Below are 23,156 nucleotides of genomic sequence, written 5' to 3' on the forward strand. Positions count from 1 at the left end.
AGGATTAGTATAGTGTTCCTAATAAAGTTCACCATGAGTGTATAATACATTACTTATCTTAAGCGTTGGCTTACCTTGCAGCTCAATGTGAAGCAATTTCCAGATGTCCCGATCTTTTCCAGATGTTTTCTAGACATCTACATATATATATGTATAGGCGAACATTTACTAGTCCGTTTTTTATTTGGCAGGCTAACTAGCATTAGCTGACAAATATAGTCATGCCACCCAGTTTAAAATAAAGTTCTGACTTGTGGAGAACAGTTTTTCTAATGTTGTCTAATTTCTAATATTGCTAACATCCCAGGTAGCAAGCTAGTTCAAATCTGGAGCTTAGCTAAGTAGTTATATCATATATTACATATATAAAAAGTGAATTTAGCCAGCTCATGTGTATGATAGTATGAGGGAGACTGTTGGATTGTTTGTGTGTGTGTGTGTGTGTGTGTGTGTGTGTCCAAACACTGCCCTTCCCCCTCTATACTGAAGTGAAAGTGAAACTCAGCAGCTCCATTTTGTGACGACGGTAAAATAAAACATTTCCGGAGAAAAAACACAGTAAGTATCTAAATCTAAAGCTATAATATGTAAACATGCTGAATTTACACTAGATGCAGAACAGTTTTTTGGGTTTTTACTGAATTTTTAACACACAAGTTGTTTTATGACTTGATAAGTTGGTGTTTTCCTGTAAATAAGTGTGTGCTGATGTTGGAGTGAAGTAAACACTTGAAGTGTCTTGCTGTAATCTGGAGAAGGAGACATGGCCTCCAACACGAGTGTGTCTGGAAAACAGGACTTAAAGAAAGACGAGACGTGAGTTACTTTTCCATTCACTAGCACTAAATACACACCGTCTCATGGGAACAGATCTGTATCTCTAAACACTCACTAGTTAACAGAGATTACATTTTGGTTCAGGTTGTTTAATAGCAGTGAATATATCACTGCACTGATATAAGACAAAAGTTAGCATTCCCTTAAGACAAAATGAAACAGTCAAGTATATGTAATTTACACGAAAAAGGCATTTAGTGTGGCTTAAGGTATTAATAGTAAAACATAATAACAAAATGGTAACTGCATCCCCTTTTATGAATGTGGTATAAATAAATAACTTGTATGTCAGCTTGTACTGGACTTTATAACTGCCTCCAGTTTCATCTGATTGGATGATTTTTCTGTTGTCATTCTGTCAGATGTCACACATTGTCTTCTGTCTTCAGAAATAGAGACAGAGAAGCTCATAACTACTACTTTTTTGTTGCCTTGTCACATGATTACACCCTCATGTTATTTTTAACATGTTCAGAATTGATTTTTGTAGATAAATAGCAATATACTATTAACATGCACATTTCTCTAATTGTTATCAGAGATTTTTTTACTCTAATAATATCTGGATTCTAGGATGATGAAGAGAAGTAGATCAGACTCACCAGAACCCAGCTGTGTGTCCATGAAGAGTGACGAGTCAATGGACCATCTGATTACCTTCAGTCATGGAGTATGTTCTAATGATCAGAGGTCAGTATAATGGCATGGTTTATTGATTTTCCCAACAAGAAACAGCATGCAGACATTTGCACTCAACTGTATTTTCATGTATATAGTAGGGCTGTGACGATATTAGATTTTTCACACCACAGTTATTGTGGCCAAAAGAATTCACAATATCGATATATTGCGATATCTATAGAAACCTTTGGGGAAAAAACTTTATTAGTCAAATTATTTTTTACTTTATTTAGTTTTTCTTTTTTACCCATGCAACGAACATAAGGATACAGATAAACAGGGCACATGCATTTTCACTTCTTACATTCTCAATCTATGGCAAATTTTTGTGAAGGAAGACAAGCATGTTAAGTTTCTCTGGTTTCAAACTGGAGCGAAACACTGTCTGAATGTTTTCTCTGGCTTTCTCGGTCTTCTTTGAAGCTCCCTATGAAATAACAAGAGAGAAAATACTGTCAAGATCAACAGTATGATGAATAACTATTGACATCAAAACTGATACTTTAACCTGTTAACTTGCGTACCCCTATTTTAAGCTCTTAAACCTATGGTTGCGCTGGCGCCACCACAGATGAGGCATTAATAACCCTTTAATTAAATATAAAAACACAGAAAACCGCTGTTAACAGGTTAATGTAACATTTCCCATTCCGTGATTAGTAAAATAATCGCAACTTACTCTCTGTAAAACGCGTAATCCGCAGGGTGATGGACGCGGAGGTGGGTAAAAAGGTTGGTGGTGTTGCCAACCAGATTGGGTTGTCTAAGGAGCTGTTTTCTTTGAAGCCGAAAAGCTCCCATACTGGCGAGCTTACTTTTTTCGGGTGTGGACAAAGCCTCTCACTCTCCCGCTCAGACAACATGATTCTTCTCGGAGTAGCTGCGCGCGCTGCGTCTTCTTCTTGTTTGACAGTTGTCAGCGTTAAGGTGCAATACTGACACCTGGGAAGTCAACCAGGTACTGGCGCTGGAGAATTTATGTGTCGTGTTATCATAAGAGTCCTGTTCATTTTAAATATTATGGTTATCGACAATACCGGTATATCGTCACACCCTAAATTAACACGATGTCGATATTTCATGCTTTGAATATCACGGTTATCGTCAATACCGGTATATTGCGACACCTCTAGTATATAGGTATTGAGCTTTATTTGCAAAGTTTACTTCAATAGATTTTACTTCAGTAGAGCTCCTGACTAAACATTTTTGCCTGTAATTCTGAAATAATTGAATTACATCAGTATGCTTACTCAATTAGTAGCAGTATTTGGAGCAGCAAGATAACATCCAAAACATATTTAATACACAGTCAATTCGTGTGTGTATCTTATATAAGTTTTTTATACATATTAAACTAATGTTTAAATGTCTGTGACTGTTTGAAATTTTATTTTAGATATAATATAGCTGGGAGAAATGCTAGGCACATCAACCACTGTTTTTTCCCCACAAAGCTTTTGTCTTGACTTTGGTACATGACTTGTGGCTGATTATGCTAAGAACATTTAAGTGCAACACTAATTTAAAATCTATATACAATCATCCATATAGAATCTTTATTATATTAGCACAAAACTTCATATTTTAGACTGTAGGATTGTTCCCTGAAATTTTGGCCCTAATAATGTCTGTATTTTAAAATTATGGAGGGAAAGAGGTCACATTCTTCAGAACCCAACTGTGTGTCCATGAAGAGTGACTATTCAATGGGACATCTACCGAGGTTCAGAGATGGAGACTTTAACAAGTGTTGAAGCAGTAATACACTAAACTGTGCATGTGCCACATCCCAGTCTTCTGCTGGATTTCAGCCACTGTTCTAGAGAGAATGTTGGGTGAAGCAGAGAGTGGAGAGATCCCCAAGACTCTGACTCAAATGTTCACACACTTCCTGATCTTTCAGATCAAACACACCGACCAAAAGTACCATCAGCAATGTGACCTTGATTCTCAGCAGACCAGAGAGAGTATCCTGGCACTGGGAAAACTGGCTTTCCAACAGCTGGAGAAAGGCAAACTTATCTTCTATGAGGAAGACCTGAGAGAATGTGGCATTGATGTCAGAGAAGCTTCAGTGTACTCAGGAGTGTGTACCCAAATCTTCAGAGTGGAGTTTGGGCTTCACTTGGAGAAAGTGTTCAGCTTTGTGCATCTTAGTGTTCAGGAGTTTCTGGCTGCTCTGTATGCATTTCTTATCTTTATCAACAAGGATCTCACAGAAAATCAAACTACAGATCTGTTTAGTCTTTTCAGCAAATCAAACATGTCTGATTTCCTCAGGAGTGCAGTGGACAAGGCCTTACAGAGTGAGAATGGACACCTGGACCTGTTCCTCCGCTTCCTTCTGGGTCTCTCACTGGAGTCCAATCAGACTCTCTTACGAGGCTTAATGCCACAGACAGGAAGCAGCTCTCACAGCAAGCAGGAAACAGTCGAGTACGTCAAGGAGAAGATCAGGGAGAATCCATCTCCAGAGAAAACCATCAATCTGTTCCACTGTCTGAATGAACTGAATGATCATTCTCTAGTGCAGGAAGTACAGCATTACCTGAACAGCACAGGTAACAGTCGTCTCAGTGGAACCAGACTCTCTCCTGCCCAGTGGTCAGCTCTGGTTTTTGTGTTGCTGAACTCAGAACAGGAGCTGGAGGAGTTTCATTTGAGGAAATATGAACCATCAGAGGAATGTCTTCGGAGGCTGCTGCCAGTGATCAAAGCCTCTAAAAAAGCTATGTGAGTATTTTTATTTATAAATGTATGGTTTGTTATGTTAATCTAACACTTAACTGCACTATTTCGATTTATGCTTGTTAACAGTTGTTCTAATCATCTTTAAACAAACCAATGTAAATTTTGCAGGAGATGGTTTCACTTTTTACAGTAACGTATTATGTCTGCACTGAGGAACATATGAGAGAAAATATGGGTGCTTTGACACCTACTCTGTTTGGTTCAGACCTATCAAACTTTCTCTTTAGTGTTGATCTGTTTTGACCTACAGTAAGGTCCATAAATATTTAGAAATTGACAAAGTTAGTTATTTTAGCTGTCTACCACAGTATATTGAAGTTGACATTAAATAACTTTCAGGTTTAATTTAAGGGTATTTGCATCTAAATCAGGTGAACAGTGTAGGAATTATAACATTTTATATGTGGTCCCCCACTTTTTTAATGGACCAAAAGTACTTCAGACAAACTAAAAATTGCAAATTAAATTGTCATTTTTAATACTTGGTTGCAAATTCTTTGCAGTCAATGACTGAAGTCTGGAACCCATAGACGGTTTCTTTCCTGGTGATGCTCTGCCAAGCCTTTTACTGCAGCTATCTTCAGTTCCTGTTTGCTCTTTGGGCATTTTGAATCATGAAATTTTGAACAGATGATGTAGATCTTTACACTTCAGAATTCATCCTTCTGCTTTTGTCAGCAGCTTTTTTCAGATGTTTCTGCAAAGACTAATCTGGTGTTCCTGTTTTTGAGACCAATGGTTTGTATTTTGTGGTAAATCATCTGTATTTACTCTGGTGAAAATCTTCTCTTGATTTTTGACTTGAACACAGATGCACCTACCTCCTGGACAGTGTTCTTGATCTCACCTGAACTGTTGTGAAGAGATTCTTCTTCACCAGGGAAAGACTGTTTCTGTGGTCTTTCAGGCCTTCTGGGATCTTAAGCTCATCAGTGTGTTCTTTTTAAGAATGAACAAAATAGTTGATTTGACCACTCCTAATGTTTTTCCTATCTTTCTGCTGGGTTTATTGTGATTTTTCAGCCTAGTGATGGTTTGCTTCACTGGCAGTGACAGTTCTTTCAACTTCATATTGAGAGTTAAAGGCAGCAGATTCCAAATGCAAATGCCACAACTGAAATAAACTCTAGATTGTTTATCTGCTCACTTGTAAGTGAAATAATGACAGAAGAATGAATGAATGAAATCTGTAATTTGTTCCTTCATTTATTCATTGTTTAATTTCAACTCCAATATACTGTGGTAGACAGCTAAAATAATTATAACTTCGTCAAAGTTCAAATATTTATGGACCTAACCATATGTCTGCACTCCAACTGTACTTGGGTCCTCAACAAAAAAAAAACAGAACCACGGTCAGACAAAAAAGAGATCTTGAAGCAACATATTTGTAACCATATGAGTACAGAATACAAGGCACACAAACTGTTTTACCATCTCTGGAAAACTCAGCATAAAGCTTTGTATTACTAACAAAAAATCTAGATCACTGTCAGGCAGTAGAGACGATTACAAGTGCAGGCTGACTTTATTTGCCATAGGTAACAAGTCCAGATTGACTGACAGAATCATTGGCTATGTTTACATGCACATGAATATTCCAATATTAATTGGAATTTGGCAATATTCTAATTAGTATTGAGTCATCTAAACACCGCAATCTGATTGCCCGATTCAGATTAAGATTGACTGATTCCCCAAATTCTGATTCCCACCCCTGGAGTATGCCTGTTTTAATCAGAAATTTGTTGCATGTAAACACCTTATTCAGAAAATCCACTGGAAGGAGATATGTGCACATGCTCAGTACAAAAGGAATTGTGGGTGCTAACAGATGCTTAGCTATAGGCTAGGTATTTAGGAATGGCAATTCATGCATTCTTACAACAACCATGTATATAGGGATATTCCGAAGCCTGTACACATATAAACATCGTATTCAGAATATGGCTGCAACCAAAATATAGACCTTAAATGGAATTTGTGCATGTAAAGGTAGTCAGTGTCAAGAAACAGGCATTCAGAGGACAGAACAATAACTTAAAAAAAAAAAAAAGAAACAGGAACCAAGATATTGTGCACAAAATTAAAAGGCTTGGAATTGTAGTGAGATCTACCCAGAGCAAGACCTTTTTACATTGTACAGGTTTACCACATTTTCCAGGTTATATATGTGTGTGAGACAGTGTCCAGTGTCTATATTTATTAGTCAGTCTAGGAATCTGGCTGAATCCGGCACTGATATGACCAAATTGATTGATTTATTTATTTGTTTGTTTGTTTGTTTGCTTACTTTGTTATTATTATTTTTATTGATAACATTTTGATAAATATTTTATGTATATTTATAAAATTAAAATTATATAATCACATTTCTCCTTTATTAATGACAGTGTTAAATCAACCTCTATGAAAACCAGTAACACATTGAGATTTCTTATAGATGTTAATTATTAGCTGTATTTTGGATATTTGTATATTTGAGGTCAGTCTTCTAATATTTCATAATTTCTCTTCCAGTCTGCGTAATTGTAATCTGACAGACCAAAGCTGTGCAGTTCTGTCCTCAGTTCTCAGCTCAGGCTCCTCCAATCTGAGAGAACTGAACCTGAGTTACAATCAACTGCAGGATTCAGGAGTGAAGCTGCTCTCTGCTGGACTGGAGAATCCACACTGTACACTGGAGATGCTCTTGTGAGATTAATACACGCACACACACTGAGACATGTTTGTATAAAAAAAGTAATAACACACAAACACACACAAACATCTACTCTCTGACAGCTCTTCAGGTCTTATGATTCTCCAGATGCAGATCACCAGATATATACAACATTTACATTTACAGCATTTAGCAGACCCCCTTATATAGGGTACTTTGTAGTCTTTATCAAAACATATTCTCATGCTACTTCACTAGGCATTTTTGTAGGCAAGCATCAGTGTTTTACATCTGATATGTGCAGTAACAGGAAGCAAGTGGAGGCAGAATGGCAATGGGGTTGTGTGGGAGAACTTGGGGAGGTTGAAAACAAGGTATGTAGCTGCATTAAGGATCAGTTGTTGAGGTTGGATCGCATGAAGAGGCAGACCTGCCAGGAGCGAGTTATGTCAGGTTAGCTATGTGTGGCAAGAAGGAGAGTTGATTGTCTGCATGCACTGTCAGATAGTGTGATTTGACAGATTTTTGTCTAGGGAAATCACAAGATCTTGATGTGAGGATGCATCTCTAGTGATATACAGTAGCTGAGTCTTGCTGGTATTCGGTATTCAGCTGATGAGATGCCATCCATGATGAATTGTCTGCCAGGCATGCTGAGATAGGAGTGTCTGAGGGAGGAAAGGAGACGATGACTTGAGTGTCATCAGCATAGCAGTGGCATGAAAACCAACGTGAGTATATGACCTCATGGAAATAGTGGGTGTAGAGGGAAAACAGAAGAGAATCCAGCACTGAGCCTTGTGGGACACCAGTGGAGAGTCTGCATAGAGCAAGTGTAGATCCCCTGTATATGACCTGAAATGACTATCACTTCAGGTAATAAGCAAACCACCACCATGCTGTGCCACAAATTCCAAGACTCATGAGGATGGACAGGAGAGTCTTGTGATTGACTGTGTCAGTGGCTGCTGAAATTATGCTGAGCGGACGATGAGGGTCAGTGATTGTTTGACCTATCTAGCGGCAATAAGCTTTTTAGCAACAGCCATAAGGGTAGTTTCTGTGCTGCTTTGAAGCCAGGCTGATTAGGATCTTGGAGGTTGTTCTGTGAAAGATAGATAGAGAGCACTGATAGTATACAGCATAGTAATGTGTGTGTTCATGTACTTTAATCTGTTGTAATTTAATTTTAATGAATTTCAATGGTAAAACTGAGTATGTTAAGTGTGAGAGTGTTTTTTTCTGCAGGATGTGTTGCTGCAATATTACAGGTGCAGGCTGTGCTGCTCTGGCTTCAGCTCTGAGATCAAACCCCTCATCACGCCTGACAGAAATATATCTCTATGGCAATAAAACAGAAGAATCAGGAGTGAAGCTGCTGTCTGATCTTCTGAAGGATCCACAATTTAAATTGGAGAAACTACAGTGAGTTACTGACTTCTTGCTGCCTTTTTACACAAACACACACACACACACACACACACACACACACAGAGGTAATTGCTTTAAGACTACATGGGAAGCACAGCCTCCCTTAAAATTTAATTAAAATGTGGCAATGAAATATTTACCAAACCTCTCAAAGGGGCTAAAGCGCATAACCAACTGCCAATCATTGACCGTGTCTGTTGTTCACTAAGTTTAAGCTTTTCAAACTTACACATATTAGTGCCAGTCAGTCAACCACAGACTCACAAAGTGCTTGGTGGTGTATTAGTGGTTAGCTGAGTAGCCTTATCCATAACAGTTTTATACAACAGTGTAACATGATTTTTTTTTTTTTTTTCTTGTTAGCTAGCTGTTATTAGTCAAGTCAATTCAACTGGGAACTTATTGTTATTCCTCTATGTAGCTCATATACATTGGAATGAAATGTCATTTCTTCAGGACCATAGTGCAAGACATAACAATACAGTAATACAGTATCCAAGTCAAATCAAGTGGGTTTTTATTGTCATTCCTCTTGCCATGATGGACTGTAAACTACTGTGTAGCGTAGCAGCAATAATATAGCAGCATTGTTGGAAGTAAAAAAAGAGTGTCTTAAATAGAAAGTGTCTAATGCAGCACTGCAAAATGCAGGGTGCAATGGTATCCCTGGTGAACACTGGGAGGAGGCAAGAAGAAGAAGCCTATATATATCACATATACATTACAGCACAGTGAAATTGTTTTCTTCACATATCCCAGCATGTTAGAAAGTTGGGGTCAAAGCGCAGGGTCAGCCATGATATGGCACCCCTGGGGCAGATAGGGTTAAAGGCCTTGCTCAAGGGCCCAACAGTGGCAGCTTGGTGGTGCTGGAGCCCCAACCTCCTGATCAGTAACCAGGAGCCTTAACCGTGAGCCACCACTGCCCTAAAAGGGAAGAAACTGTTACAGAGTCTGCTGGTGCTAGCACAGATGCTCCTTTACCTTTTGCCAGATGGCAGGAGGGTGAAGAGTCCATGGGATGGGTGAGAGGGGTCATCTGTACGAGGTGAGGATGGTGAATAGAGAGACCCCGATGATCTTTTCAGCAGTTCTCACAATTGGCTATAGCATTTTGCAGTCTTAAACTGTACAGTTCCCATACCCCACGGTGAAACAGCTGCTCAGGACACTCTCTATCATTTCTCTTTAGAAGGTGGTGAGGATGGTAGGGGAGAGGTTGGCTCTCTTCAGCCTCCGCAGAAAGTGGAGGTGCTGCCAGGCCTTCTTGGCTAGGCTGGTGGTGTTAAGAGTCCAGGAGAGGCCCTCTGTCATGTGCACACCAAGAGAGCTTTTGACTCTTTCCACATTTGTTTCACTGATGTGCAGTGGTAAGCGGTCTACTCGGGTCCTGCTGAAGTCAACAGTCATCTCTTTTGTTTTATGAACATAGATTGTTATAGAGAGATAGATTGTTGTCTCTACACCATTCTTCGAGCTATTCCACCTTCTCCCTGTACACGGAATCATTGTTGCTGATGCGGCCCACAACTGTATTGTCATCAGCAAACTTGATGATGTGGTTTAAACTGTACTTTGCAGCACAGTCAGCAGGGTAAACAGCAGTGGACAGAGCACACAGCCCTGGAGAGCACCAGTGTTCAGTGTGCTGGTGCTGAGGGTGATGTTGCCGATCCTGACGGACTGGGGTCTCCCAGTCAAAAAGTCCATGATACAGACAGACGGAGGTGATCAGACCCAGCAGGCTCAGCTTTTCTATTAGTTGTTGTAGGATGATTGTGTTGAATGCTGAACTAAAGTCTATGATCAGCATCCTAACATAGTAGTCCTTTTTTGCCCAGGTGGGTCAGAGAAAGGTGGATGGTAGCCGATATGGCATCCTCTTTTAAGCGGTTAGGATGGTAGGCATACTGGAATGGGTCAAGTGTGTTGGGAAGACTGCTCCTTATATGTTTCATGACTAGCCACTTGAGGCACTTCATGATGATAGGTGTGAGTGCAACGGGCCGGTAGTCATTCAGGCAGGACACAGACAATTTCTTTGGCACAGGGATGATGGTGGTCGAACATTTGTTCCATGGGTTGCAAAATCAACATTCAATTCAATTTTATTTGTATAGCGCTTTTAACAATGGACATTGCCACAAAGCAATTCAATTCAAATTTTTTTGTATAGCGCTTTTAACAATGGACATCTTCACAAAGCAGCTTTACAGAAATAAATGGATTCAAAGAAAATATATTGTAAATATGTGAATTTATCCCTAATGAGCAAGCCAGAGGCAACGGTGGCAAGGAAAAACTCCCTGAGACAATAGAAGAAACCTTGAGAGGAACCAGACTCAAAAGGGAACCATCCTCATCTGGGTGCAACGGATAGTGCGATTATAGATAAATCCTTCTATTATTGTGTACTATATGGACAAATAGTGCAAATGTGCAACCAGTAAATTCATCACAGTTTTCGCAAGAAGTCTGGTTGGTTAAAATCTATCCACTGTCCACTGATGGAGTCCTGAGTACGAAGGTGCTCGTGGCAACTGCAGCCCCAAAGCCATTACAGCAATCGCAGTCCCAAGCCACCACAGTACAGCTCCCCATATGTGATCCCCAAGCCATCTCCACAGCCTCCAAGTGGTACCATCCCCAGCAATCCAAACGGTTCTTCAGGCCGTCCATATGGGGCCACCTCCAGCAGCAGCAAGCGAACTCAACCGATGAGAACTCCAACCAGAAGTAGGGCATCAGGATGGGTCAAGCAGGTCCAGGGAGCAGAAGGGGTCAGGATCACTGGCATCTCAGGAGTAGCATGTGTAGCTCGACAGAGAGTGAGGGAGAGAGAGAGATGGAGAGAGAGAGGGAGAGATTGTTAGGTAATCTTTTGTCCTCTAATGGTTAAGGACAATGTACTTTGCATGCAGAATATAAGCAGGGACTCTGGCAAGACTAGCTATGACAGCATAACTAAGAGGGAGAGCCAGAAGCTAACACAGACATGAGGGCATCCCAGGACATAAGGCAGCCAGCCACTCCACCATCGACAAACCTGAGTGAACGCGTGAGAGTGGGGGGGCGACAGCATGCAAACATCCCAGTTCCCCTAAACACTCTATGCCTGTGAAACCCTCCAGACCTGCCCCTGTACCTAAGAAAAAACTATTCACAAAAGGCTTGAATAAACAAATATGTATTCAGCCTAGACTTAAACACTGAGACTGTATCTGAGTCCTGAACACTAATTGGCTGCATCTGGAATGCTGTTGAGCCATGTAAAAACAAAAACACAGCAGTCACTAAGTTCATGCTGGGTAGTTAATTGTAGTCTGAAGAAGTCCAGTTTATTATTGAGTGTGAATATTAGAGAAGAGAATGGATTGAAGACTTTAGCCTAGCATGGATTCCCACTCACTTGCCACACTTTCACTTCCTCACACACTGTTGGTGCCCTCTGTTCTGGCCGGCAGCATCAAGCAATACTGAAGTCTGATGCTCTTACTTAAGAGGAGAGACTAATAATCAAACAGGAGGGCAGATCAACACTCAAGATTTATTTAATTCCAAAGTCATGGAGCAAAATCATGTCCTTTCAGCTCTTAAAACACTGGTAGTGCTGTGACCATGTAATGCTGGCCTTATTTGCTGACAAACAGCTGTGCTTCCCCTATTTTAAAAATCACAAACTCACTCACTCACTCACTAGCCATCTATTTATATGGAACAAAACCTTTTGCCTCATAATACATAAAATAAAATTGTAAAAGGAGTATATTTTTTGTGAGGGCCTATGTGGTCATCATAAAGGGCTAAATACATGTACACAGATATACACACACTCTCGCACATGCACACACTCTTTTCTTGCATTTTTATGATAATTTTTGTTTTTAATGATTTTGCAATTATTTTGTTTATTTATTTTATGATATTAAATAATAACCACTGTGTACTTATTAGTTTTATTGTGTTTATGTTGTGTGATTATACTGTAAATACTGTATATTTCAGCTGTTGAACATCTAAAACATTTTTAGATTTCATACTGTTACAGCTGGTGTTTTTGAGGACTCTGATGTCTGACTGTGATTAACATTGTCTGGCATTGTGTCCTTTTCTGTCTTACAGCATTGAGACGTGTTAACTCACCAGCACTGTTATATGATGGGAGTCTCACCGCAAACCTTTTTTCCAGAGAAAAGCAGTTTTGGTGAACTGTTAGAACCCATCCCACATTTCCAGCAGTTTGGAAGGAGAATCATTCATATTCAGATGTAGAAATTCCATAACAATTACTATTACTGATCACACCCCTTTTCCCCACACCCCTTTTTTACTTATAGGCAAAGTCAAATACTAAATGTCAAATACTAAAGCATTTACACACAACACAGAGATATTGTCACATCTCGTTGATTACAGAAATACAGATTCATGCTTTGTAGCTATTTTTAGCTCCTTATTTTGATTAAATTGTTATTAATGGGATGGGGGGTTGCTCAGCATGGCATTATTCAGTTTGTTATAACACTACAGTGAAACTTCTGTTTTTCAACAGATTATTTTGTGATTATAAATTTAATCTTTTCTTAAAAAAATACTTTTCAAACCTCTGTTGACTTTTTACAAATCTGTTTTTTAATGGTAACCATGTCAACAACTGTGTTGCTTGATTTGTTGTCATAGTAATAAAATGATCTCACCTCTATCTGCTCACTTGGTTTCGTGGGTCCAGACCATCAGGTTTCTTCTGCTAGACATGAACTGTTTTATTCTGATAATTTTTTTATATTTTGTGGCAGAAAAGGGTAGAACAAGCTCTGGCACCTAATTGCAGTATAAATATATTATCTGCTTCTAAATGAAAATTTCTGTGCACTTTCCCCATGACATTACTTCCTGTACAAGTTACTGCAACTACCTGAACCCTAGCAATCTAAAATAAGATCAAATGTAGCGTATTATAATTGAACTTACTCCATGTTTATCAACAAATTCATAATAATAATAATAATAATAATAATAATAATTACATAAATAAATAATTCCCAAATAATTTGCTAATAAATAATTGCAAAAATAATAATATTAATAATATGTATGAATCATACCCTGTGGTGCACTGGACTGGTAATAATAGTAATAATAATAAGAAGAAGGACAAGAATAAGAATAACCTTTATTTTATATAAATAAGGCAACCATAATCCACATCAGCCTCTAGTCTCATCACTGTTTGACTGTCTTTTACATTCAAAATGTATGAAATTTTTTTTTTTTTTAAACTTGGTGCACTTACAGGGTGTATTCCTTCCTTAGGCCCAGAGTCCAGATCCACCACAACACTGTTACTGAAATTAAGTGAGTGAGTGAATACTGTAAATGGAAAGCCAAAGGAAGAGCCAGAGGCAGATTTTATAAACTGATTCTTCTTATAATTGCCATTTTACAATGCAACTAAAGTCTCTCTGAACCTATAGCTATCACCCAAATTGAATATAACAGTCTTCATGAATTATGAATGACCAAAGTAAGTGGAAAGTATTAAATAATATTTCCACTGAACTTGTGCAGTGACTGATTAACAAAGTCATGCAATGTGATACAGCAAGTAATATAAACACTATTCAAATCTCCTCTAGGAATCTTTTTGCAGAGCATACAGTTATGTACATTTTATACCATATTAAAAAGAGCATGCAGAGAAAATACAAAATGGGAATGGGAACGTATTATACATTAAAGTAAAAAGAAGAACATTTGACTCACAAAGTGACACAAACTGTAATAACGCGTAGGTTAATCAAAAGCCTGCAGCAGTCTCACTGGGATAAGCGAAGCAGTCTAACTGGGATAAGTGCAGATGTCTCACTGGGATAAGTGCAGATGTCTCACTGGGATAAGTGCAGATGTCTCGCTGGGATAAGTGCAGACGTCTCACTGGGATAAGCGAAGCAGTCTAACTGGGATAAGTGCAGACGTCTCACTGGGATAAGCGAAGCAGTCACACTTGCAAGTCATCATGCCTTTTTGTGGGGTGCTGAATGAGATCTTTTCCTAATGTTTAATATAGCTTCACAAACAGTTGGTGATATTTCTGAGATTCATCTAAGTGGAAACAGAACTGTGGTCTCAGAGTAAAGATCACCACAGAGTTTGCCCAGAAGCTGCAGAGGAATGCTAAATGGTGGTATGTATTTGATAATGTGATAAACAGCGATTTAAAAAAATCCTTTGAGGAGAAGGAGCAAAGCATTGACCTGACAGATATCTACAGAGAAATAAGCAAGAAAAAATGCAGGAGTGGAAAAACAATGGAGGAACTTTATGAATCTGCCAGCAGATCTCAATGTGCCACTGAAATTCCTAAAGGGCCTCAGCCAACTGATTTCATATGAAAAAAAGAGAGATAAAGAGGGATAGGACAAGGACTGGGCTTTGGAAATTGGATACCAAGTAATGGTCTTCAACAGGACTAGAAATAAGTTATAGAGAAAACAGATGGGTGTGCCAGTTATTGCTAAACAACATTAGACACTGGATGCTGAGTAACTTCCTTCTATTTAATTCTGACAAGACAGAAATAGTTCTAGGGCCACAAGCAGCTAGAAGGAAGCTTTGTGATTATGTAGTAACTCTGGATGGCCTCTCAGGTACATCATGTGCAGCAGTAAAAGACCTTGATGTGATTATTGTCTTCTCTCATTTGAAGCTCATGTAGATAGTATTACTAGGATAGCCTTTTTTCATCCAAAAAATATTGCTAAAATAAGAAACACCATGTCACTACATGATGCAGAAAAACTAATTTGTGCTTTTGTTACTTCTAGCTGGGACTATCTGGATGTTCTAGTGGGTGCACAAACAAGCTCCAGTTAGTCCAGAAATTCTTAGAAATCTTTCATATTTTCATCTACCTGCAATAAAGACAGCCTCTCCTTAGTGAGAGGACCAGCAGATGACAGGTTCATCTGTCTTCTTATCAGGACCTTGTGTGGGAAAAACATGTAGTTCTGTGTGTAAAACCTGTAGTTCAGAGTGCAATGGGAGATTCTGGTCATTTTAGGCTGATGATAAATTAGATGATAAAAAGGATGTTGAGTCTATACATAATGGAATTCCAACCTAGGAATCACGTCTTTCAGTAGGCAATTAATGACTGTTTTGGCATCTTCATTCCATGTTGACCACACTTCAGGCCATTTACTAAATCTGTCAATAAGAAAATAATAACGTCACATCTGACATAATAGCATACTTGTAGTCTTGTGAGACTGAAAGAAGTCACATTGTACTGCAGAACAACAGGAAGAGAAAAGTCAGGAAAATGCAACAGCAGGCCCCCACACAAAATTGCTTTGACCTGGCAAAAAGCCCACTCACACTGCTCTGTCCACTGGATTGGATCTGGTGCTCTCTTTTTAGTGAGGTCAGTAAATGGGCTGGTGACATCCAAAAAGATTAGGTACAAACTTATGATAATAGCCAGCCAGCCCCAGGAACTGCCTCACCCCCTTTTTGGTCTTGGGGTCTTGGGAAGGCCACAACTGCTGCAGTCTTATCAATTTAGGAACGCACCTATCCTAGATACCATACTTCCACCTGCCCAGTTGCGCACTTTCTTGTGTTTGCTGTGCATCTTGTCCATCTCAAGGATCTCAGGACAGCTCTCAGATACAATTGGGTCCATAGGTATTTGGACAGTGACACAATTTTCGTAATTTTTGCCTCTGTACACCACCACAATGAATTTGAAAAAAAGCAATCAAGATGTGATTGAAGTGTAGACTTTCAGCTTTAATTCAAGAGGTTTAACAAAAATACTGCATTAAGATTTCAGCCATTTTTTTACAGAGTCCCTTCATTTTCACAGGTCTGGATTTGATTCCAAATGTTGAACTTGCATTTGGTTGCTGTTCATGGGAACTCTCAATATGTGGTCCAAAGTGTATTGATGCAAGTGAAGGAAGCTATCATTAGGCTGAAAAAACAAAACTGACCTATCATAGAGTGGAAATGTGGGGAAAAAAATGCTCTTTATTAAAGCTGAACGTGCAGTTCAGTGTGGGGGTGGAGATGAGCGTAGCATGTGCTGTGCAGTGAGGTCGGTGTCGTCTCAAGGACGTGCGTGACAAACTAGCAGCAGCAGCGCTTCCGGGAGAAGGTGCAGTGGACGCTCTCAGCTTCAGCGGAGATCGGCAAGCTTGGGCGGTGGTTACTCGTTGGCGCTGATATCTCCATCTACAGGGGAAAAGAGAGCACCCATTACTAATGCTATAAGGTGCGCCTAACTTTCTCTCCTGAGAGCAATGGTTGGCTCCTTTTATATCCCCCTGTTGCCTCTGTGAGGGTGAATTAGCGCCGTGGCGATGATGATGAGTGGCCAGCCTTGCTGAATTCAGTTGCTCCTCCTCACAGCCATGTGCACTCTGGCTGTCCAAAACAAAAGGGGTGCTGAACCAGCGCTGTCCATTCAGCGCCATGACGGCAGTCATACGAAGAGCACTGTGTTTCTTCGGAGCAGTTACATAGAGATAGCATAAACTTTAGGATTGGCCAAATCAACAATTTGGTACATTCTTAAAAAGAAGGAATGCACTGGAGAGTTCAGTGACACCAAATGGCCTGGAAGACCACGGAAGCCAGTTAAAGTGGATGATCGCAGAATTCTTTCCTTGGTGAAGATAAATCCCTTCATGACATCTAGCCAAGTCAAGAATGCTCTGGAGGAGATAGGAGTATCACTGATCAAGAGTTGCCTTCATGAATGTAAATACAGACGGTTTACCTCAAGATGTAAACCACTGGTAAACACTCAAGAACAGAAAGACTAGATTAAACTTTGCTAAAAAAAAAAACCTCTAAAAAAGGCCTGACCAGTTCTAATGCAAGATTAACTCGTACCAGAATGATGGGAAGAGAAGAGTATGGAGAAGGAAAGGAAGGGCTCACATTCCAAAGTATATCATTTGTCAAACATGTGGAGGCAGTGTTATGGCATGGGCATGTATGGCTGCCAATAGAACTGGTTCACTGGTGTTTATTGATTATGTGACTGCTGATAGAAGTGTAACCCCTAGAAGAAAAACTATAGATAATAAATAAATAGTAAAAACACAAAAGTTGATTAAAATGAAGTTCTTTGCTATTATATTAAAAGGTTTAATATTTAATCTTCAGGGTTCAATTTAAAGTACATTTTATTTCTTTTTTTTTTTTTTTTTCATATCATGGATGTAATAAAATGTGTACTTGTTCATTTTTCTGTAATTTATGTTATTTATGTTCATTTTCTCGGACTGTAACGATGCATGTGAAATATGGAGTGTTGTCTTTAAGTAAAACGTGAGGAACGCGCTGTTGACCAATCAGGTGAAGTTAACGTGAGCAGGTGATTAAAGAAGAAAAAAAGATTGAGACGAGAGCGGGAGAAGATGAGCGAGACGGAGACATTTTGAGAGAAAATAAGAGAAACTTTGGTAAAACGTTTATTTTATTTGAACTGGATTTTTTTTGTGTTACAAGAGATTGAGATTTCATGGTCTTGACGCGAAAACGGCGATGACATGGAGTTCATCATCACGTGGATCAAGATGGCGAGCCACCCACTGAGTCTCGAACACTCCTAAAACGCCGAAAGAAACGCGAAGGATTCGTTGCTCGAGTTTTTCCCGGACAGAGGAAAGCAAATGCGCTGGAAAACGGAGTGAATTGATGTGAAACTTTCCCTCAACATTCGTGTTGCTGCTCGTCGCTTTGTTCAGCAGGACGGTAGGCCTGAACTGCTGCATTTCATGATCGCACGCGCTACACAGGACGCGGATGGTTGTTTATTTTCAAATCGGAGATCGGTTCTTGCACATTCATAGACTGTTCTATTGAAACGAACACACAGATTTGACCTGTGAACTGATTGCATTTAATTAATGGTTGTTTTTTGTTGTTTATGACTGTAACGTTGTATTTACAAAGATAATTAGTTAATTTTTTTTGTATTTGAAATGTAAATTTTTTTTTTGGGGGGGGGGGTTGTGAACTGAATAATCCGTTTATTAAAACAAAACAGGATCAGTTAGTCAAGCTTTATTTTTTTTTCTAAACTAGTAAAACATTGTAAGACTAAAGAGTAACAGATTACAAAGAGGGAAACTTAGGAAATACTAATCTAAAGGTCAATTTAGATATACTAAACATAACTTCAGATTCCAAAAAGGCATTAAAAGTAAATAGAGAAGGAAACCAAACACTAAGTGAAACAAAGAGACTCAGACACAAACAGTTTAATTAATTTTGTTTATTTCATTTTATTTCTCTTTTCATTGTGAATCAGAGAGTATTTTGTTTATTAGTGAATTATAATCATCTTTCCTCATTGTTAACATCATATAAATCACGTTAGCGTCTTGTTACAAACGTTAGCATCATGCTAATTATGCTAACATCCCGCTAATCATCTTTCCTCATTAACATCATATAAATCACGTTAGCATCTTGTTACAAACGTTAGCATCATGCTAACATGCTAATTATGCTAACATCTCGCTAATCATCTTTCCTCATTAACATCATATAAATCATGTTAGCATCTTGTTACAAACGTTAGCATCATGCTAACATGCTAATTATGCTAACATCTCGCTAATCATCTTTCCTCATTAACATCATATAAATCATGTTAGCATCTTGTTACAAACGTTAGCATCATGCTAACATGCTGATTATGCTAACATCCCGCTAATCATCTTTCCTCATTAACATCATATAAATCACGTTAGCATCTTGTTACAAACGTTAGCATCATGCTAACATGCTGATTATGCTAACATCCCGCTAATCATCTTTCCTCATTAACATCATATAAATCATGTTAGCATCTTGTTACAAACGTTAGCATCATGCTAACATGCTAATTATGCTTACATCCCGCTAATCATCTTTCCTCATTGTTAACATCATATAAATCACGTTAGCATCTTGTTACAAACGTTAGCATCATGCTAACATGCTAATTATGCTAACATCTCGCTAATCATCTTTCCTCATTAACATATAAATCACGTTAGCATCTTGTTACAAACGTTAGCATCATGCTAACATGCTAATTATGCTAACATCCCGCTAATCATCTTTCCTCATTGTTAACATCACATAAATCATGTTAGCGTCTTATTAAAAACATGTTAGCATCATGCTAACAAGATACTAATCAAAATAAGAAGTTGATTCTAACTTCATGCCAATCACATTAACGGCCTGTTGGAAACATGCTAGCGTCATGCTAGCCACATGCAAATCATGCTAACAACTTGTTAATTGTGTTAAAATGTTGCTAGCGTAATGCTAACACAATTAGCATGTTGTTAGCATAACGTATCTCTGCATAGCGATGTCGTAGAAACATGGGGGCGGGCTCGTTTTACTCAGGCACAGCAAGCACCACTCACATTTTCTTCAGAAGTCACATTTTCTTCAGAATAATAAAACCTTTATTCATTCAAGAACCTTTTCATAAATATGTAGAAATGTTTATCTGTTTATGTACGGAGCACAATGTGAAAGTAAAGCGGAAGAACAAGACAGGTTATAAACATGTAATGTTGCAGAATTTGGAACCACAAACTTGCATACTACTGCCATACAAAGACAGGCTAAAAACAGTAAGAGAAATATAGCATGCAGTTCCAAATTCAGCATATGAGTGACATTGAGCAGCAAATGATAAAATAATAATAAAAGTTATAATAGCAATTGAGGAAGTAAAAACTCAGGCAAATGATTAATGAAGTTTGCTTATTAGATATGTAGACATATTGTGGTCTTGAATTAGACAAGTACACATAGTTAATTCAAGATTCAAAGAAATTTATTCATTGCATTGCCATGTTACAATTGAAAGAAAGAAAGAAAATAAAATAAAAATATACCTATACAGCATACATATACAAACACAAAAATGAAAAAAGTGAATCAATAAAGTAAAAATAAATAAGTAAACATACAAATAATGATGTAGAACTGTACCAGTGATGATAGTTTAGATCAGGTGTGAAGTTAATTGAAGTGCAATGGAAAGACAAATGTTGAGTATAAGTCCAGTGTGGTAACAGTAATTAAGTACAGTAGTTATATAGTATGTATTACACACTAATCTTAGTATTAATAATAGACAGTAATAACAAATTTGTATTGCACAACAAAGTCCCTTATTGCACATGAATAATATGCAGAATTATTTATAGAAAAAAATAAAAAAACTATAGATATTTACACACAATGTGGTCTTCATTTGGAGTAGTATATAAACCTTATTTAAAAGTAAGTTTTTACCCTTATTACACCATTTAATAAAGACTAGCATGCTGGATTTGCCAAGTCACCTAAAATGTTTATTAAAAAGATTAAGAAAAGCACCTGTTGTGCCAAATCCCAATCTCAGCCACGCAGCTAGATCCCATAGTGTTTTATTGGCTACCAGTAAATATTATTTTAGTAGCGTGATTAAAAAAATTAAATCTTTATTATATTGCCACTATTAAAATTATAAATATGAAAACAGAAATATTACTGTTGCAATAAAACAATTGTACTGTAAAATAAAATAAAAAATGAATATGACCATTTTACTTTACAAAATACTGTTTCATATTTTAAAACACTTTTATCATTTCAAACCCTGAATTATTTAATTATTATTTTTAATTAATTATTATTTAGAATAAAAATATATATAATATATATACAATATATGCATATAGATAAATCTAGATACATACACATTATATTTTTAGATATGTGTATATATATATTGTGCAAGTGTGTGTTAATGAATTGCAGCTGTTGCGGTTTTGATAATCACACTAAGCCATAACATGGTTTAATTTTGATCCTGAATTAATTGTGTAGCCCAATTAAATTTAATTTAATTTAGTTAACGATTTTCAGACAGGAATTGGCACAACACCCCCAGTGAGCAAGCCAGTGGCGACAGTGGCAAGGAAAAAAACTCCATAAAGTTAGGAGATAAAAAACCTTGAGAGGAACCAGACTCAGCAGGGGGGACCCATCCTCCTCTGGCATGGTGCACACATTACAAAAACACATTCATTTTACTTATTTAATATGTGAAATATTAATATAGTTAGAAGTTGAATCAGTTATCTAATATGGTCAAACAATTTACAAACACTTTAAGATTAATTCCTGCAACATTACAGAAGAGCAGATATTAATAATCACAGAACTGCGTATAATGCATTTAATACAGATTGTCAAACAAATTCAAGGTAAAACTTGTATTATAACAGTATCTTACTACCTCTCTGGCACCGTTAATGCGTGCTCAGTGCCCCTGGTTCCGTATGGTAGGCTATAACAGTGCACCACACAACAATACCTGCCAACCACAAAAACTCATGTCTGCACTGGATTGTGATAACTGTGATATGCCTGTAAGACACCTGATTGGAGGCAGACATCCGGATGGGAGACGTAAACGTGGTCCAGTAGCGTGTGCTTCTCGGTCGTTGCCGTCATGATCAGTTGCGTGTACCCGTTGGACTGGAACAACTCCAGTATGGCCTTTCTTCCAGATGAAAGGAGGTCTTGATTAAAGTCTCCACAGACGATAACAGGATTCTTATTCTTCATTGCTATGTTCATGTCCATGTACACAAGCAGGCTCCTTAAATTTGGCAAAAATCTCTCAAGACTGTAGTGTGGCGGCCTGTACACTGTAGCAATCGTTGCAGTCGTTGGGGTGTCAATTTTGATGACGACGAACTCCAGGTCTGTGACACTGTGCACGTACTGTCGGGGTTCAGCTTTGATGTCTTCTTTGCAAAATATTGCATCTCCTCCACCATCTTTCTTCACAATTTCTGCATATGTTGAGTAGGAGACGTGTCTGTTCCTCGCAAACATCTTGTATCCTTCCAACTGGAGATGTGGCGAAGCGCATGAGCCGGACAGGTGAGTTTCCGTCACGCAAAGAATGTCCGCTAGCTGTAGCTCACGATGACATCTGATATCCTCCGTGTGAGATGCCAGTCCTTCCGTGTTGTGATGTACGATTTTGAGTGGTGTCGGTTTCCTTAATCCCCTGCAGAAGTGGCATGATCCCTTCGAACGCTGCCCTTTTCATATTCCACAATGAGAGGGTGACGTCAGGATCAGCATAAATCTTCTTTTCACTGAAGTCAGTGATGTGCAGTCCACGAAGCGAAGTTGTTCTGCTGAGGGCAACGTAGGCCATTCCCGGCTCGAAAATCTTCTTCAGTGACACCACGGCAGACTGCATCGTCATGCCTTGAACCTTGTGAACGGTGCAGGCATAGGCTAGCTTGATGGGGAACTGTCGACGAACTGCTCCTTTCCTTAGGTTCTCTTCAGACTGCTCGATATAGACCAGGTTGTCTTCGTCGCTTTGGACCCTTCTAAGGTACTTCTGTCCTGCATTCACGTTGTTGAGCTGAAGTCCAAGCATCTGTATGGTGGCAATTCCATCTCTTGTTTTAGTGACAATGTTTGCAATGTTCCCAAAACAGCCACTGACGATTCCGTCTTCAACATCCAGATTCCTAGTTACCATTACACGTACTCCCACTGCAACCTGTATGGTGTCAGGCAAGTCATCCTTTTTTCCGACAACAGGTTTCTTTTGCCTCTTCATTCCCCCTGATCTAGGGTCTTTCCTGTAGTCTTCGGCATCAACGGTTGTGATGTCAGTGTGAAGTGCACGTACGGTGTCGGCATTGTGCCTGTGAACTTCCTTGAGGGTGGCAAATACGTGCAGTGCATC

General features: G+C 38.6%; 1 protein-coding gene across 4 annotated transcripts; it reads left to right on the plus strand.

Annotated features, from left to right (window-relative positions):
* The first annotated feature begins 467 nt into the window (after positions 1-467).
* Positions 468-13,067, plus strand: LOC113524742 (NLR family CARD domain-containing protein 3). 4 transcript variants are annotated; one of them, XM_053242086.1, is made up of 7 exons: positions 468-558; positions 700-816; positions 1,411-1,527; positions 3,802-4,254; positions 6,793-6,966; positions 8,183-8,359; positions 12,488-13,067. In XM_053242086.1, exons 2-7 carry the CDS (start codon positions 764-766, stop codon positions 12,501-12,503), a joined length of 990 nt encoding a protein of 329 aa, XP_053098061.1. In that variant the 5' UTR covers positions 468-558; positions 700-763; the 3' UTR covers positions 12,504-13,067. The 4 variants fall into 4 exon arrangements, with proteins under 4 accessions (XP_053098061.1, XP_053098062.1, XP_053098063.1 ...); XM_053242087.1 differs by lacking the exon at positions 468-558 and having other exon boundaries at positions 681-816; XM_053242085.1 differs by lacking the exons at positions 468-558; positions 700-816; positions 1,411-1,527 and having other exon boundaries at positions 3,127-4,254.
* Positions 13,068-23,156: the final 10,089 nt, after the last annotated feature.

This window comes from Pangasianodon hypophthalmus, chromosome 19 (genome assembly GCF_027358585.1).
Source record: "Pangasianodon hypophthalmus isolate fPanHyp1 chromosome 19, fPanHyp1.pri, whole genome shotgun sequence".
In the NCBI taxonomy this organism is placed as follows: Eukaryota; Metazoa; Chordata; class Actinopteri; order Siluriformes; family Pangasiidae; genus Pangasianodon; species Pangasianodon hypophthalmus.

Excerpts from the sequence above, each read along its gene's own strand:
- LOC113524742 (XM_053242085.1), top strand. The coding sequence starts at position 3,299 with ATGTGCCACATCCCAGTCTTCTGCTGGATTTCAGCCACTGTTCTAGAG. Across the intron at positions 4,255-6,792 it reads AAAGCCTCTAAAAAAGCTAT|TCTGCGTAATTGTAATCTGA; the intron begins GTGAGTATTTTT and ends TTTCTCTTCCAG. Across the intron at positions 6,967-8,182 it reads TGTACACTGGAGATGCTCTT|GATGTGTTGCTGCAATATTA; the intron begins GTGAGATTAATA and ends TTTTTTCTGCAG.